The 19025-nt window shown below is 41.3% G+C and overlaps 1 protein-coding gene across 8 annotated transcripts in view; it reads right to left on the bottom strand.

Moving 5' to 3' along the window:
• Positions 1 to 800: 800 nt before the first annotated feature.
• Positions 801 to 19025, bottom strand: part of FANCB (FA complementation group B) — a 31542-nt gene continuing 13317 nt past the window's right edge. For 5 of the 8 annotated variants that reach the window (XM_073668079.1, XM_073668078.1, XM_073668077.1 and 2 more), the window contains exons 4-9: positions 13363 to 13443; positions 11371 to 11499; positions 8668 to 8831; positions 5111 to 5556; positions 3947 to 4190; positions 801 to 1296 (exon numbers count right to left, since the gene is read on the bottom strand). In XM_073668079.1, coding sequence (XP_073524180.1) covers positions 879 to 1296; positions 3947 to 4190; positions 5111 to 5556; positions 8668 to 8831; positions 11371 to 11499; positions 13363 to 13443 — 1482 coding nt within the window. In that variant the 3' untranslated portion in view covers positions 801 to 878. Of the gene's footprint in view, positions 1297 to 2640; positions 3118 to 3946; positions 4191 to 5110; positions 5557 to 8667; positions 8832 to 11370; positions 11500 to 13362; positions 13444 to 19025 lie in introns of all 8 variants that reach the window. The other 3 variants (XM_073668073.1, XM_073668072.1, XR_012301014.1) reach the window with 2 other exon arrangements.

The following is a 19025-nucleotide window of genomic DNA, read 5'->3' as shown; positions in this document are numbered from 1 at the left end:
ATACAGGATGACTCTCAGTAACAGGCTGAGAGCCATCCAGCAGGTGAACTCATCATACTAAATGCCTCACAGCTATTTGCTGGGGACATTTTACTATATGCGCGCGCTACCCCCTTAAGAATGGGGTAGTGCTAACACGTGCACACTAGGCGCGCTGCCAGGAAGTGCGGCGTACACAAGCAGGAGACATGCCAGCAGAAGGGGACCACGCCGCAGGGCCAGAGCGGTGAGAATGCCAGCGTCCCTGCAGGGTGAGGGGAAGGGAAACCATGCAGGGGAGCTGGCAATAGTGTTACAACTGAGTACTCTTCATCGCTTACCAGGCACAATTACATACATTTTGTAGTAATTGTGCCTGAAACACCAGTTCTTTGCAGCTACATTTAGCTGAATAGTACCGATTAGCAATACCATGTATGACCTCTACACAATGTATGGAGCTGTACATGGTACATAATAATGGGGATGTAGCACAAAATACCCTGCTCGATAGAGGTGTCATATGTCAATCATTGATCGGCCGCAGCCTTTAACAGATGTCTAACTCTAGATGGAATGAATATTGATGAGCTGCAACCGCTCAGAGACCACTGATAGGTTAGAGAGGTCACATGACACAAAATGTCACCCACCGGGAACAACAGTGAAGACATCACTGGAATTGCGCTGCTGCAGAGGGGGAGTAGCCATTGTTTTATTTTCTATTGAGCACTGAATTCATTAAGAAGGGGTTGTCAAGTAGTGGAGAACCCTTTTAAATCAATACAAAAACACTTTGGTTAACTATTATATTTAATAGGCATAGTCAACTAAAGTACAATATATAGAGGCATATCTCTGTGCCACTATGTATAAAATAACCCAGAAATCAAACCCAGTCATCTATGAGCCACTTCACATGCCAATGCATCCGAGTTCATCTGTATCCGCAGTATACTGAGCATATTGTGTCTATAGAGCTGACTGCTGGCAGATAGATGTGCCCCCAGCCCGCTGTGCGTCTGCTCCGCTCTCAGATCCTCCCTGTACTTCTGGACCTGTTCTTTTCTATTAGTAATGCAGTCGGTTGTGCTTGTGACTTTTTTCTCTGCTTTGCAGTTCAGGGTCAAATCCTTTTCAACTTCACTTGCCGCAGCAGACACTAAGTTTCTTAAGGCGAACAGTTCTTCTTCCACAGACTGCGCTAAGTTCATGGTCATACCATTCCTGTCACCCTGTCTCATCACATTTACCGCACAGGTTGGCGGGAGAACACTTTTCAGGCTATGGAGACATCGGAGGAGAACTGCATCATTTCTGTAAGACAAGAAAGCAAGTATATAGAACACTGCGCCTGCCGTGAGCCGATAAACATGAATGACCGACGTGAGAGCACAAAAGAATTTAGAAGCACAGAAATGAAAAGTAATAAAAGTTTGATGAACCTGAAATGCGTAATAAAACTATTATAAAATACTACCACAGTGTGGAGTGACTACTTTTCAAGCAGCAGCCTGGTCAACCAAAAAAGTCCATCTCCTTTTACTCCATAAAAGATTGATGTAATTTTCTATGGATCCCGATGAGTATTCCGCACCAAAATCTAAGTGTATTCCATCTTCCCCTGACTTTGCTGGGATTTTTCCACCATAGACAACATGTCATCCATTCACGTGGAAACTGCGTTGGGTGGCCATAAATTAGATCTACATTGGATACGTTCAATCTTTGCGAGGATCTGTGCAGTGTTACACTGCAAATCCTCATCAGAAATCTGGGGTTTATGTCCCTAACATCAGATCGGCCTCATTGTGCCGATGTCAGGGAACCAAATCACAGCCGTTTGTTACCATTCAGGAGTAGGGATGACCAGACCTGTGGATGTTCAGGTTCGTCGGGTTCGACTGAACTTTAGTCCAAAGTTTGGTTCGGGAACCAGAACCCGAATCCCATGGAAATCAAAGGGGACTCGAACTTAGGTGCTGTAAAAAGGTCTCTCATTCTGGAACTTCGAACTCCAGACACTAAAAAGGACTTCCGGGAAAAGTCCTTGTACGGGGGTTCAGCACTGGACACTAGGTGTCTGGTACGAACCCCAAGCTTTACAGTTCGGCTCTGCTCATCTCTATTCAGTAGCTTAAGAAAATGGGTAACAGAAATTACTACATACTGATGGTATTTTTTTTTTTTAAAGGGGAAGGGGGGTGGAATGCAGATTACACAATTTCCTTGGCTCAACACAAAACAAAAAGTTGTCTCTGCTACAAGGGAAATGAATCAGTAAATCTCAGTCGACATCTCTAGTTCTGGGAATCATGGGTGATTTGGAACGGGTCTACGCCTTCCTTCATCAGTTCAGGGTGTCATTTTTAGTCTACGTTTACACTCGGCAGCCAATTCCATCTGATTTGATGGGGTAAATAGCAATACTTGCAGGGCTAATTTTGACGACACAACAAAACTAATGAAAATCATGGGTGTCTCTCCGGTACCATTGGCATCCACTGGACAACACATCCAGGACTGCGCCATGGTGGGATACTAATGAAAGCCATGCCATGGATGTGAATGCAGCCTGGGAATATCTAGATTTTACTTTTACATTCTTAATACTAAGACAAATACATCTGAAGTAGACAAATAAGAAAACAAAAATATTACTTTCTACTTCGGGCCAGCTTTTGTTTGGCAGATGGTGATCGGTGAGGGGGTCTTTCCCCGCTGATTACTAGCGCCGGCCTCACTTGACAGGTGGCTGAGATAAGTTTTCATACAAACTATAAAGACCCTTTTATTTGTCACTAAGCTCCTCTGAAGTTTTTTTCTCTTTCTTCTGTGGATTACAGGAAATAAACAAGCTGTTCATACTAATGAAGATACGGCGCCGCAGCTAACTCCAGAGAGAGCCGCTATCCACAAACCACCAAACTAACACCACAAGCTGCTTCACGGATTTATTTTCTTGGTTGTATCAGAACCAGAGATAAATTTATCTACATTAGTTTTTTTGGATAAGTTTCTTACCTCGCAATCAGCCCTAAACCAAACCTCTAAAATCCAGACAATCTCCTCCTAGGACATTTACAGTGTATCCGTCAGCAGGTCAGTGTATGATATATTTCTTTGTTGCATTGATATCTGAAAATAAATACTTTTCTAAAGTTTCTTTGTATAGTTTTTTATTAAATTCTGCTAAGTCTGAAGGTTCAGTCTACTCTGAATGAGTCTGAAAGCTGGAGCTACTGTAACTGTATTGACCAATTAGATTCAGCATAGATTCAGCATAGTGTCTCATACAGGGCATAGTGTCTCATAAAAGTCCAATCTACCAAAATATAAAATGATGTAACCTATAAGGCAAAAAAAATAAAAAAAATTGAAAAGATAAAATTGCTATTTTTTGGCTGCTGACTTCTCCCTGAAAAATGTAATGAAAAGCAATAAAAATGGCATATGTACCCCAAAATAGTATCATCACACGGTTATGGGTCTCATAAGTTGGTGACACAAACCACATTTTTTTAAAACTTTGGAATCAACTAAATTAGCAGATAAAAAAACTATATAAGTTTGGTATTGCACTAATCTTCCTGGCATGGACAATCATGTTACCAGATCATTTTACTACACAGATTTTCAGTACCCTTTATGGTAAAATGGATGGTGTCATTCAAAACTACAAGTCGTCCTACAAAAAAAAGAAAAAAGAAAGCTAGCCCCCATACAGCTGTAGTGACAGAAAAATATAAAAGATGGCTCTTGAAAAAAAAAAGAAAATCACAAAAATAAACATTTGCTGTGTCCTTAAAGGGTTAATTTGTGACCTGGTCTCACGCTGCCCCATTACTGACCAGTGTTTGCTCTATCCTTGCTTCTCCTTGATCAAAAGTTTGTGGAGCACCTTATTATTAGGGGGTGTGATTGGCGCCAAAGTGCAATAATGAGTGAGGTTTTTTTTCAGGATTACCTATAAAACACGGTGAGGTTTCCTTCACACGGCGTCTTAAGATTCCAAGTTAGGAGAGTTCCATGAAGAGATCCATCTTTCCTACACATCATCATTTCGGGCATCAGTTTCAGGGGCTCTCCAAGCATACGAGTCTGCATCCATTCCCTTACTGATGGTATCGTACAATCTTGTGATAAGATATGAAGAGAACACTTCTGAAATGCTGAGAAAACAGCAAAAATATCCTCCGGACTCCAGGATTCTAATGTCCAAAAAGAAGAAAAAAACAACACTTTAACATATTCTTTATATCTACGATTACATTTTTCATGATTTGTTTTATTGTTTTTGTAAGAATCCAGCAATCAGTTAAGCTTCATAACAGCGCTTGCAGGCTCTATGTCAACGAGCTTGCAAGTACTGCACTCCTTGCCTAGGACACTGTCCACCTCTGATGCCCTGCAGAGGTAATCGGTAAACAGGTAATGAGCTGTATAGAAGAGAACTTGTAACAGCAGTGCGCTCCTGAAGATATATGTGGGGAACAACCCTTTAAACCCTTTTGTCACATGTCTCATCCCTATGTATAAAGCAGGCTCAGGAGCTGAGCCTGAAGCATAATCAGTAGATGCAAGCTGTGCTACACAGCCAGCATCTTCCTGTAACAGCAGTGATCAGCATTTAAATGGTACAATTGTCAGTGAGTGCATCCATTGGTTCCCATTGGCCCCTTCTGCAGTGCAATCTCGGAGTGTCAATTGGTTATCATGACAGCTAGAGGCCTGCTCACGGCTGTTATCTTATGGCTTGTTGCAGGACTTCATAGGAGAAAGTACTTTTGATTATATACTGCAAAACAGAAGTATATCAGTATGTAGAATAAACTATGGCCCTGTTCTACCCCATGCAAACCTCCTGCAGAAGTCATCTTTGTCAAATGTAGACTCAAGACTCTATCTGCACAAGGTACCCGTGTTACCCACTGAGCCACCATAGTTACCCACTGAGCCACCTTGCTGTTTATATTTCATCCAAATTGCATTTTTTTACTCCATATAAAATTCAAGTGAAAACTTTTCAGAGTTCTCGCTGAAACTTGTGAATAATAAACCCAGGAAGCCTTTGTGCCTTGGCGCTGCTGAATAATTTAGAGATGTTTTCTCTTGAATCTTATAAATTTACCTTGACAGTGTTCAAATACATTTATTGTATGTTTTCCTTTTAAAACATCTTCAAGGCTTAAGGAAACGCTCCCACATGGTACAATCAGCTTCTCGCTTGTAGGTAAACAGTCAGGTTGAGTTTTCCTTCTGGCGTGCAGCAGCACGGCACAAGCAGCGTGATTACGTGCCAGCAGCGGAGACAGCTCGGTGACAGCAGTTACTGTGCGCTCCAAATCATTCTGATAGGACGGAGGGCAGGGTCTCTGCGAGCGATTGCCTGTAAGAGCGTCCTTGCTGGGGAAGGCGAGCCTTTGTCTCTTTGCTGCGGGTTCTGTGTGGCAGATCGTACGTGAATCCTGAGAACTGATGGCCAATTTTAGCACATTAGTTTGACACTTGGTGACTGGGGAGGGTGAAGCGACTTCTCGGTCCATTATAAGGGATAAGCCGATGTCACTCAGCGATCTGTGAAGAACAGCAGAACAGCGCTGTAAACAAGCTTACATCTCCCAACATGAACAATGGATGTCAACAAGCAGAATATACTGCAAGGATGACAGGGACATAGGTAACCAAACGGTGCATTCAGACGATCTCTGTCCTTTAACACACCCCAAAGAGCGCTGATCTATGACTTACAAGTCAATCAGCGCTCGCTTACTGCTTGTGTGTGAATGGGAGACAAAGTTTGCTTATTTGTTGTGTGATCGCTGGCAGATAATTGAACGCTCATTGGCTGATTATCGGCCCATCTAATTGCACCATGACTTTATGTAAGATAAAGTGATAACAGTTTAATATACATAAACCTGTACGTCATACACTGAATAAACTCATTCTTCTATAATATAAAGTTCCTTTATATTTGATTGGTCGCTGCAACTATCCTGCATGGGTTATTTTCTGATTAATACTCAAAGGGTGACACATTATTGTCCAATCCACCCTGCATTGGCAGCCCTTTAAATCTGATGCCAGATCAGCCTGGAAATAAGCCTGCACAATCCCACAAGGCGCCGGTCACACTGGAATCTTAGTTTCCCTATGAAGGATCCGCTTTCCAACACACGCAGACAGATCCCATTCATATATATTGGGATCTACTAACTTCCCTTCCCTTTGGAAATATTTTTGATGGGAAAATATAAACACTGAAGACTGCGCTATTTTTGCTTTTAAAAAGAAACTGAACCCACAGAAAGGAAAGAACGCAAGTGGGAACACAGCCTTAAAGTGTAACTGTTATTTTATAAAAGTTTTTATATATCACAGGTTTTGCTGATCAGGGTGGGTCTAGGTCCTGAGACCCCAACAGATCTGTGGAAACACTCTCACGCTCTGAAATACGCATCTCCAGCATGAGCTCCATGTATAGAGCTGTGTATGGGCTCAATAGTAAATCTATGGTCTGCCAGAACTGTAGAAAAAGACATGGACCGCACATCCAAATATTCATACTTTGATCGAACATCTTTTGGCAAAAATGTACAAACTGAACATGAGGTTCTTAGTTTAATATTCTGATCAGGCAGTATGAAGCCCACTGCCACGTCGCGGTGAACCTTAGTGGGTTCCTGGCCTGAAAGGTGCGGTGCCGTGTGCAAACCACCATCGCAGGCACAATGCACTGGCATGGCGGGCGGCCTGGGGCTTCACAGCACCCATGCTGCAAGACTGAGTCCCCACGACTCCAGGCCGCACCACCCCACCGACGCAACAACGCAGGTGCCGCACCTTTCAGGCTAGGGACCCACTAAGAGGTTCACCGTGACGTGGCAGTGGGCTTCATACAGTCTGATCAGAATGTTATACTACGACCTCATGTTAAGTTTCTAAATTTTTGCCGAGAGGTGTTAGAGGTTAATAGCCGAGAGGTGTTAGATCAAAGTATGAATATTTGGATGTGCGGTCCATGTCGTTTACTACAGTTCAGGTTAATCTATGGCCTGTACATTCCCGCTCACTAGGCTGTGTCAGGACTCACAGACTTACTATTGACCCCATACACCGCTCTGTGTGAACAGCTCTTGCATAAGCTCTGCATTTCAGAGAGGGGTTTTGATGGATACATGGAAGTCTCAGGACCTAGACCTCCACCGATCAGCAACACCTGTACAGGGACTGTAATATACAAAATTTTTTATACAATGACAGTTACACTTTAAAGGGAACCTGTCATGTCAAAAAATACTATTAACCTGCAGATTAGAGGTTAATATACAGGTTAATAGCCGTTTGAAGCTGAGCAGCCGACGCACTGAAAGCACGGCTGCTGGGCGGAAATAAAAGGGGTATTCCCATCTTCAAGATCCTATCCCACTATGTAGTATGTGTAATAATAATATTAACAAACAACTCCAATTAGAAATGTAGTATAGTTCTTCTGATTCGCTATATCTCTTTCCTCATGTGCAGGCATTGCAGTAGCTTAGGTATCCATACTTACAACCACTAGCATAAGCTAACTAAGTAACAGTCACTATATGAGTGGTTGTAACCATGGATACCTAAGCTACTGCACATGAGGAAAGAGACATAGCGAATCAGAAGAACTATACTACATTTCTAATTGGAGGTATTTGCTAATATTATTATTATTACTACTACTACACATACTACATATGGGGATAGGATCTTGAAGATGGGAATACCCCTTTAACTTTATTCCTCCAGGCAGCCTCCAGCTTTCAGTCATAGAGGTGCTGGTGACGTGGGTTCAGTTACTGCTCAGCTATGCAGAAAGAAAAGAAGTGTGCAAAGGAGTCGGGATCACCAAATGTATATCAGATAAATAAATCTTCATTAATATAACATGAACAAACAAAATTATTGTCGAGTGACTGACAACCTATGCGAAGGGATAATGTATCAGTGGAACCTGTAAGAGGCTGGAATGATATGTGGAGCAAAGCCACACGTGTATCGTCACTAAACGTGGCTTCCTCAGGGGTTGTGATGGGGACATGTCAGATGTCTGTTCTGTACTGTATGTACACAAGTTAATAAGATACATACAGTAATTGAACAATCATTACCATATGGCTGGAGATATGAGAGTAATGGCTCTGTACAAAGTGGGCTGCGGCTGTAACCACGCCCTGGCTCTGACTGACAGTCGGCTTAGCACTGAGGCATTGGAGAGCTGGCTGTCAGTCAGTGCAAGGGCCGCAGCTCACTATGTGCTGAATGATGAGTGAAGCTGCACCAGCCGCGCCTCTATGACTGAAAGCTGGAGGCCGCCAGGAGAAATAAAGTTCTTTTCCTCCAGGCAGCAGGGCTTTCAGTGCGGTGGCCGCACAGTATCAGAACGCTATTAACCTGCAGATTTACCCCATATCTTCAGGTTAATAGCGTTTTTTGACATGACAGGTTCCATTTAAAAGAGGTTTTTCAGCTGAATTGATGGATACACTATTGCTTGCTGATATTTTGGGTCTGATTGCCGGGAATTGATTACTTTTTATTGTATGTGCGCGCACATGGGAATAAAATCGTGTGTCATTATGTATAATATTTTGCCATATTAATGCATTTTGTCCTATGTACTGAAGAAAACGGCCTAACATGCTTACTTACTCTAGAACTGAGGATTTCAGCGTCACACCCACCACTAATACATCATCAACCACACGATGCCATATTGTCTCAACCAGCTGTCCTGAGCCAACAGGGGGCGAGTTATCTGCAGCTGGGGGATGAGGACAATTCTCGACATCATCCCACAGCGACACAAGGTCTTCCTTTAACAAAAAAAAAGTTATATTGTAATTCATGAAAACTATCAACACATTTGTAAACCACAATAAAAGCTGACATTTCCCATTGTCAAAAAAAAACAAACAACAACTTGTAAAGCATTTTTTTAGCTTGATGAAATGCACCGAAAATAAAAAGTGAAGCAACTTTGCAAATAGTCTTGAATAAAAATATCCTTCTACAAACTCCTCTGCAGAACTTTGTATTTCCATGAATACAGAAACCACTCTGTAGTCGGATCCTGTAGTTGTACTCCTATCTATCGCTCCTCTACTTTTGGTAACATACGGAATATAGCTGCTGTTAGAAGGGAGTATGTCTGCAGGGTCAGAGCAGACTACGTAGAGTATTGGTTGTAGTCTGTTACCATGGAGACACATTGGTCTGCACCTGAACTGTAGATGTAAAAGGAAGGATATTTTAGTCAAAGCCATTTTTATTTAAATTGTACTAAGGAGTAACATCTCTCCTTGTGGAGAGTGACATGCCAGGGTAAGGAGGCTTATAGGCCTTGCAATGCTCTTCTGGGAAATTAAATATGCAAACTGTCTCTTCAGAGAGGAAGAAGTCTTGAACTCTAGTGCCACCTATTGGAAGTAGCAATCCTAAAAGTCAATAATGACCCTTTAGCAAGCCTTGTCACATGACTCAGGATAAAGGCCAAACCAGAATCTCAAATTTTCAAACTATGTGTTTCATGATGTTGCCCCTTCTCAGTGCAAAGGTGTCAGGTGGCATTAGCGTTCCAGTCCTCTTCCGCTCTGAAGAGTAAATTTGCATATTTAATTTCCCAGAGGATTATTGCATGGCTTATACATCTCCTTGTCACTCTCCGCAAGGAGAAACATTGCTGCTTCTAGGAAATGCTTCAGGTTTTTGTGACAAAACTGAACGGAAAAAAACCCACCAAAAATAACCAGCAGATATTTAATGTGTGCACATCCCCTTATATGGATTTTTAAACATTTTTACCATAGGAAACTACAGTGCCATGTAAAAGTTTAAAAATTGGTCAAAATTACTGCTATTGTGAACAGTTAAGCAAGTTGAATATAAAATGAGCTCTAAAAGGCCTAATTTCCCAGCTTTCTAAAAACCCAGCCTCCCCTAACCTTGTACAAAAAAAACACCAGCCATGGGTTCTTCTAATCAGCTGCCTAGCACTCTGAAAATGAAAATGGTGCAGGCCCACAAATCAGGAGAAGGCTATAAGAAGAGTTTTCAAGTTGCCCTTTCCTCAGTTTGAAATGTAATTAAGAAATGGCAGTTAACAGGAACAATGGAGGTCAAGAGAAGGTCTGGAAGACCAAGCAAAATTTCAGTGAGAGATGCTTGTAGAATTGCTAGAGAGCAAATCAGAACCCCCAGGTGACTGCAAAAGACCTTTAGAAATATTTAGCAGACTCTGGAGTTGTGGTACATTGTTCTACTGTTCAGAGACACCTGCACAAATATGGCCTTCATGGAAGAGTCATCAGGAGAAAACCTCTCCTGCATCCTCACCACAAAATTCAGTCAGAAGTGTGCAAAAGAACATCTTAACAAGACTGATGCACTTTGGAAACAAGTCCTGTGGACCAATGAGGATAAAATAGAACTTTTTGGCCACAATGATCAACGGAATGTGTGGAGAAAAAAAGGGCACAGAATTTCAGGAAAATAACATCGTCAACCATTAAGCATGGGGGTGGATCAATCATGCTTTGGGGTTGTGCTGCAGTTAATGGCATGGGGAACATTTCACGGATAGAGGGAAGAATGGATTCCATGAAATGTCAACAAATTCCTGATGCAAACATAACACCATCTGTAAAAAAGCTGAAGTTGAATAGAGGGTGGCATCTACAAATGGATAATGATCCTAAACGCACGTCAAAATCCACAATAGACTATCTCAAAAGGTGCAAGCTGAAAGGCCCTCGGTGTCCTCTGATCTGAACATCATTGAAAATCTGTGCCTAGAACTCAAAATAGCAGTGCATGCAAGATGGACCAGGAATCTCACAGAACTGGAACAATTTTCCAAGGAAGAATGGATGAAAATCCCTTGAACAAGAAGTGAAAGACTCTTGGCGCAAAAGGTGTGTGTGTGTGGGGGGGGGGGGTTGCGGGCTACTAGGTACTAACCATGCAGGGTGCCCAAACTTTTGCATGGGCCCATTTTCCTTTTTGAAATTTTTAAAATGTAAAAGATGAAAAAAATAAAAAATAAAAAATTATATATATATATATATATATATATATATATATATATATATATATATATATATATATATATATATATATATATATATATATATATATATATATATATATATATATATATATATATATTTTTTTTTTTTTTTTTCCTAAAATACAAGGGAAATGTGTCATTTTTAACTTTAGGCCTTTTAGAGATCATTTCATCTACAACTTGCTTAACTGCTCTCAATAACAGTAATTTTGACCAGGGATGCCCAAACTTTTACATGTCACTGTACATCTCACACCTCCCAAAAGATCATAAAGGTGTCATTGTACCTTCCCTGCAGAGTGAACAGACGTCTCCATGCCCAGAGACATGTGCACTAATGCATCGCATGATGATTCAAGCACTCGATCTTGGACTTGTACGTGGCGCTGAAGTTCTTCAAGTGAAAGTAAATTAGCCTGTAAGTGGCACAGAATACAAGGTGAACTGAGCAATTACCATCCATCGCAATTCACTCCATGGACCGTGTCTTCAGGTTTCAATTTTATTTATGATGAATAACTATTTTCCGATTCTAGTGAGACATTCTAAGATGAGAAAGGTAAAGAATCTACATTACAGGATCTCCGAACACCAGATTATAATGGAGAGGATTTCTAAAAACTAATCCAAATAAAAATGTTGTAATCTGATAATATTATATCAGGAAAAATCCCCGAGGCGCCGGGTATACTCCTCCTTTATTGATCACAGCATATAATATCTGTACTATGCTCTATGCGCTGATGCCTCACGAGCTGCGCACGTCTCAGTAGGCTTCTGAGTGATCAATGGGGTTCTGAAACCAATAAAAAAAATTTTGGGGAAAAAAAAGTATAGTTCAACTTTTGTTTCAGAGAGTTTTCCAGGCTGAAAGAACGTAGAAAAAAAATATTCTTGATTTCTATTATTCCTGCAGCACCAAACTTCATTACATCAGGAGTACCCAGGTTAGTGTATTGCAAAATTGTTAACTTAAGATCTATATACATCTTCACATAGAAATGTTTTTTGCTTGTTAAATGCAAAGTTAAGTAACTTTCTAGTCTTCATAAAAAAAAAAAAAAGTTGTTGCAGAGTGTCATAAGGGTGCAGTCACACATCCGTAGAGAAAGGTCTTACAACGGACCGCAATGTACGGACTGGCCGCATGTCTCCTGACAAGCTTGTGACAGCAGCTTCATATATTTCTATGAAGCTATCAAGCTTGGGTCAGGAGACCTGTGGCCAGTCCATGCATTATGGTCCAATCTTGGACCAATTTGTACAGACGTCTGAATGCGTCCTTACAGACAGAAGCTGGAAAGGGAAGACGGTTGTACACAGATTGCTTCATTGTGGAGAGGGCGGAAACCATCTACAGTCTCTGTGAGGGCAGAAAAAAACACAGGCTCTAGATTAGGAGGAAAGCACATGAATGAAAAATAAGTGCAGGGTAGAAACAGTGATGATATATGAGTTAATGAAGACAGATACACAAAGTTCATATCCAGCCTATATTACAGGAAGAGACACTCCCACATGAGAACATTATGAAACTTGGATAAGACAGCAAACTGGATATCAGAGGGTCTGAAAATGAATAAAAATTTGCAGACAAGACATTTTTTTTAAACAAAGGTAACCTCTAACATACGTAAAAATCATTTTTCCATGTCAAAGGTGTCCATTGCCTTTAAGCCCCTTTAATAAGCAATTGATTGATGCAGCTAAATAACATATGTTTTGGGCTAATTCAGTCAAGTGAAGAATTAAAATAATGGTCAGAGATACCAAGTGGTAAGGCCACCATCTCCATCTGGAGTCCGGCAAATAGGACTGATGGGAATCTGAAATAGATAAACAGTCCATTTAAAGGGATATTCCCATCTCCAACATCCTATCCCAAAATGTATTAGGTGTAATAATAATAATAGCAAACACCTCCAATTAGAAATGTAGTATAGTTCTTTTGATTTGCTATGTCACTTACCCCATGTGCAGGACATTGCAGTAGCTTAGATATCCATGGTTACGACCACTCATACAGTGTTAGTTAATGGTTAGTGGTCGTAACCATGGATACTTAAGCTACTGCTATGCCCTGAACATGGGGTAAGCCCCATACAAATCAAAAGAACTACATTTTTAATTGGAGGTATTTACTAAAATGATTAATATTACACCTAATACATTTTGGGATAGGATCTTGGATCTGGGAATACCCCTTTAACATCTGGTCAGCTTTCTTTTATGTCCTACAATCCACTAACACAATGAATGATTCTTTATTCAAAGTAAACCTGCAATCTGGCTTCCAGTGTCTGCAACATGAGAAAATGATTTTCCTGAAACCCAACGACCTTATCATCTACGCGGTCAGTCTGAAATAAAGCACAATAATGTGGATTTAGGAAATATATAGAAACACGATTATAAAACATATTAATAAATTAATTAACTTAAAGGTTCAATAGTTTTATCTTTGAAAGACACAATTCCATTGTTTTCAATCCATAATCTAATATATTAATCCAGAGGAAAGTGAAAACCCCATGAGGCAGAGGCTAATTGCCCCATATTAGTACAAAACTTCCCTCCCAACTTCACATACGGCACAGACTAGTTTCTGGATCAGCGTCCTATCACAGAATCTAGTGCCCATAACCTGTAATATTATATTTATCAGGAAAGGCATCCAAGCCCTTCTTGTACTTTTGTGGTGAATTAACCATTACATCATGTGGCAGAGAGTTCCATAGTCTCACTGCTCTTACAGTAAAGAATCTGCGTCTGTGATTATGATTAAACCTTCTTTCCTCCAGACGTAGAAGATGCCCCCTTGTCACAGTTGCTGGCCTAGGAGTAAAAAGCCCATTAGAAAGATCTCTGTACTGTCCCCTCATATATTTGTACATTGTAATAAGGTCGCCCTGAACCCTTCGTTATTCTAATCTGAATAACCCAAGTTTGACAGCCCACTACTGCAGTGCCCCCTTTCCCTTAATAACCTTGTTCGCTCTTCTCTGCACTGGCTCTAGGTCAGCTATGTCCTTCTTATAAACCAGAGACCAATATTGTACACAGTATTTAAGTTTGGCCACACTAGTGACTTGTATAGAGACAAAACTATGTTCTAGTCATGAGCATCTGTGACTCTTTAATCATCCCATTATTTTATTTGCCTTGGCAGAAGCTACCTGGCACTAAAGTTGAGTTTGCTGTCCATCCATACATCCACGTAATATCAAAGACAGTTTTACCCAGTGTTTTACCAATTAGTACATAATTGTACATTTTATTTCCTCTGCCCAAATGTATGACCTTACATTCTACTATGGAAGCCCTCTACACTCTACAAGGTCCTTAATAAATATATTAAAAAGAGGGCCCAATACTGACCCCTGGGGTACACCACTGTTAACTCCGAGTGTGCTCCAATAATAACCCCCTCAGTTTCCTATCACTGAGCCAGCTGTTAACCCAATTTTCATATATTTTTCCCTAGTTCCGTTGCTCTCATTTTATACAGCAACCTTTTATGTGACAACATATCCAATGCCTTTGCAAATTCCAGATACACGACATGCATGGCTGTACCATAGTTCAGTCTGGAAATTAACTCCTCATTAAAGCTTAGCAAATTAGTCTGATAGGACCAATCCCTCGTAAAGCCAAGTTGATGCTGGGTTATGAGGTTTAGACATATGGTTGCAAAAGCAAAATAACTCCCAAGCACCACAATCAATCCAAACTGATCGATTGGGAATAAAGTGACAAATTACCGAAGGAAAGGGGTTGTCCCAACAGAACTAACTCTGCCAATATGCTCTGTTAAAGCTCATGGAACGGAGTAAGGAGTTTCCCACTCCAGATCCCCCTCTATGCTAACAAACAACACCTTAGCCGAATCTGTACAACGTAATAAATCTGGAGTCTTCTGTTTATTTTAGTCATACTGTGATTTAACGCTTTGTTAAAGGGTTAATCTTTAGAACAACACCCTTTTTTCCCTACCTGTTTCCTGCTTGCTGATGATGGGTGGGGCAATGCGCATCTGAAGACTGCCAGTTTGGCCCAGCGGCATGGTTGATGGTTCAGCCACTGGTCAGAACTGTGGAACTCCAATGCTGCAAGCAGAGAAAGCTTTGCCTCTCCAGCCTGGGAGGAGTGCACTGAAGCTGGTCGGATCCGTCGATAGGCGAGATTCAGAGCAGCGCTTGCAAGCGCGCATTTTTTGCTTACCCATTTAGGATGATGAAACAATCCCTTTAGAGGGAATTGGTCACCAGGTCTCTTGTGGTTTAATCTGAGAGCAGCATTATGTAGAGACAGAGACCCTGATTCCAGCAATATGTCACTGACTGGGTTTCCTGCTGTACTTTTCATAAAATCACCGTTTTATCAGCAGGAGATTATCACTAGAGGACTAGTAAACCTACTGCCATGTAGTCCTCTATATTCATGAGCTCTGTATAACCCCATCCCACGTCTGATTGGCAGCTTCCTGCCTATGCACAGTGTACACAGAAAGCTGCCAATCAGTGGTGTGGGCGGGGTTATACAGAGCTCAGCATTCAGAGAACTGCTAGAGCTGCAGCAGATAAAACAGGGATATTCTCAAAACTACAGCAAGCAACCCAGTAAGTGACACATCACTGGAATCAGGGTTTCTGTTCCTGATAGGGTAGAAAAAAGCTGGTGACGGATTCCCTTTAAGATTGACGTTGCGCATGCTAGTCTTAATGAAAGCACTGCCAGAGTAAGATATGAATAAATGTTAAGAGGCACACACCACTTAATGAATTAGGCACACCTTAGAACGGGGCGTGCGCTTCCGCCAGAAATGTTACTCCATTTAGAGACTTAAAAATATTCCTTTAAAATGCGAGTTAACTTATTTTGTAAGAGGTTCTGGTATTTTTTACTGCAAGAATAGAACAGTTCGCTGCCAAATATACCAAAACAGCAACAGAAACCTGTTAAGACTGTACTATGTGTGAACAGGGTCCACTTGAAAATGCATTTGTCAGAGTTTTTTGAACAGAGGTAAATGCATTTGTCATAGAAGTGAGGGTTAAGGTGAATACATCTGGATGCACTTAGGGAAAAATAATGACATCAATCAGATGCTGAACGCCGAAAGAAAGGAGGTAAATGGCTGTTTGGTTAAAAAAAAAATATTATTCAATACCTTTGGGAATTCAGCACAGAGATGCTCTGGTGATCTATTGTTGGTCTATCGCGACAAGCTTCCATCAATGTGCTGTACCGAGTAATGATCAGGCAGATGTCGATGAGACCCCTCCATACAGCACCTGCTTCTAACAGCAGCGATCAGAGCTCGCTCTCATTGCTGTTTTTTAACCACATTTAAGTGGTTCTAACCATTGCTGGGGTCCATTCTGGAGCCCACCAACAGTCCGCAGCCGCAACCACCATAGGCGATCATTAATTTTACAGATTCAAGTCCCAAAAGGGGACTTTAAAAAAAAATCTGTGAACAGTAGTTTCAACTTTATATACTTGCAAAAAAATAAATATTTGGTATCTATGGAAATAGATTATTATTTATTCCATATAGTTAACACCGTAGGAAAAAAAAAAAAAAAAAAAATCGAAATTCTAGAATTGGTTGTTGCTCCTCATCCAAAACCAAGATCAAAACCCGATACGTGTCCCAAAATGATATTAATGAAACTTAATCCTGCCAAATAATAAGCAGGCCCTTCGCACCGAACTCAGAAAATGGCGACACAAATCAAAACTTTTTTGTTTAAGTCAATAAAATTTATTTATTTATTTATTTTTTTAAAATGCAAGTTTTGGATATCTCGAAACGTAATGGCAAATCATTTTTTATCACAGCTGTTCATAAAAATTAAAAATTGGAATCCAAAAAACAATGTGTTAAAGTGAATGGAGTCATTAAAAACGACAGCTTGACCCTGCAAAAAAAAACATGTCCTCAAAAGGCTATGTCACCAAAAAAAAAGAAAGAGAGGAAAAACAAAAAGCATCTCTCCCCCATTCTTCTCCTCTATTAACCTTGGTCTCCTGGAGCATATGTCGCACAATTTACAACAGTGCAAAAGAACTAAGACTAGGATAGGAAAGTGGCCATCACACCCGTGTGTCTTGTGCACCGTTCCCCTGTCTTTACTTGCCGTCAGCCAGCAATGACACAGGTGACAGCTGTAATGGCTGCAGAGATCCTACTGCAGGACCTACACAAGGTTATTCTCTCCTCGCAGCCCACGGGCAGATCTGATAATTGAGTGGAGAAGAAGCTCAGGAGACAATCATGTACTATATATAAAGTGTCCGCAGATAAGAGCCCTAACAACTGATGTATGCCTGTCCCCTACATACAGTGCAGGCAGCCGGGTGGGGGGCTGGAAAAAGAGAAAAAATCCTGGCAAAGTACCAGGAAAAGCACCATATGCTGCATCTTCAATATTTCTGCTTTCTAGTGATTAAGGACATGTTCAGAAAAACCAACATTTTCATTAAGGTGAAACATGAGGAATGAATAATAAAGTAGCTTTAAGCTCAGGATTCTAATCCAGCCAAAATGTAAAAAACAAATCATGTTTTTGGCAATTTACAGCTCATATACAGGCTTTATTGGTGGAATAAATGTGTTTTTAGTTTCCTAGCTGCTTCAGGAGTCTTTGTTTCTGCTCCTGCTCTCCTGTCTGTCAAACTGCAGTCAGTTAACTGGTAAGGGTTTAAAGTCGGACAATCGCATCTCAGGCCCTGTTCACACCGCGCTTTCGAGGAGTTCTGACTGAATCCCCCAGAAAAATAGGATTCAGAACCCCCCCCCTGACACAATTACACAAAAGGAGATCAAGTGTTTTTTTTTTTCTTTTTTTCTGAACGTATCCCTCATTTCAGACCTCCAAAGAAACATAGACTACATTTCTGTGGCCATGTAAAAAGATGAACACATTTAAAGGGAACTTGTCATGTTATTTAAAAAACCCGCTATAAAACTGCAGATACGACGTCCTGAACCTGCCCGGCACTGGCACTGAGAGCCCCGCTGCCAGGGGGAAATTAACTCTACCTCCTAGCAGCCTCGTGCTTTTAGTCATAGGGGTGGGCCGGTGCAGCGTCAGTCACCACTCAGTGCATAGTAAGCGGCGGCTATAACCGCGTCCTTGGCACCGACTGGGGCTGGGTCTAATGCTGCAGGGGCACAGTTAAAGCCGTGACTGAATCCGCACTGGCCCACTCCAATGACTGGAAGCCAAATGTTGCCAGGAGGAATAAAGTTAATTTCCTGCTGGCAGTGGGACCCTCAGTGCCGAAGCCGAGCAGCTTCTGAACACTATGAACCAACAGATTAACCCCATATGTGCAGATTAAGAGCATTGTTTTTACGTGACGGGTTCCCTTTAAGAAATAGAATAAAACACAAATGGAGTTCACATGAACTCTGTTTGTGTCAATGCAGTTTATTGCCCCCAATGGGGTTTGTATAATTTCTGTTTGTGGGGGAATTTGGGTGAAATCCCCAAATGCACAGCAGAAATGTAGTGTGAACATGGCCTTACTGGTCTTGCAAGGCTTTAAAATCTGACTCCCATTTAGAATGTTCCCCTAAAACATCAAGTACTGGTGGTCCATCCCTGCAGCGTGGATTCTCCTGTTTGCAGGGCCAGCCCCAGCCAATAAGAATCAGTGCACTAGGGAAGAACAGTAGGGGGCGCCATAACAAGTATGTATAAATACTGCCGTGGCTAGATGGCCACTTTGGCAGCGACACAGGTAGCCTGGCCAAAGATCGCTATGTGCCGTTGCTACATCGGCCCTTTATGCTGATGAATGAGGTCACGTTGAGTCTTGCAAACTACTGCGACAACAAAGGAGCAAAAAAAGTTGGAACCAGTTAGATGTTTTTGCAACTTGCTTGTTGGGGTGTCGCAAGCTGATCCCCTTCACCTGCACTAAGCTGCGA

The sequence above is a fragment of the Phyllobates terribilis genome, unplaced genomic scaffold (genome assembly GCF_046119375.1).
Source record: "Phyllobates terribilis strain yellow unplaced genomic scaffold, ASM4611937v1 Scaffold_2__4_contigs__length_985480577, whole genome shotgun sequence".
NCBI classification, from domain to species: Eukaryota; Metazoa; Chordata; class Amphibia; order Anura; family Dendrobatidae; genus Phyllobates; species Phyllobates terribilis.
This window is presented reverse-complemented; position numbering and strand designations above follow the sequence as displayed.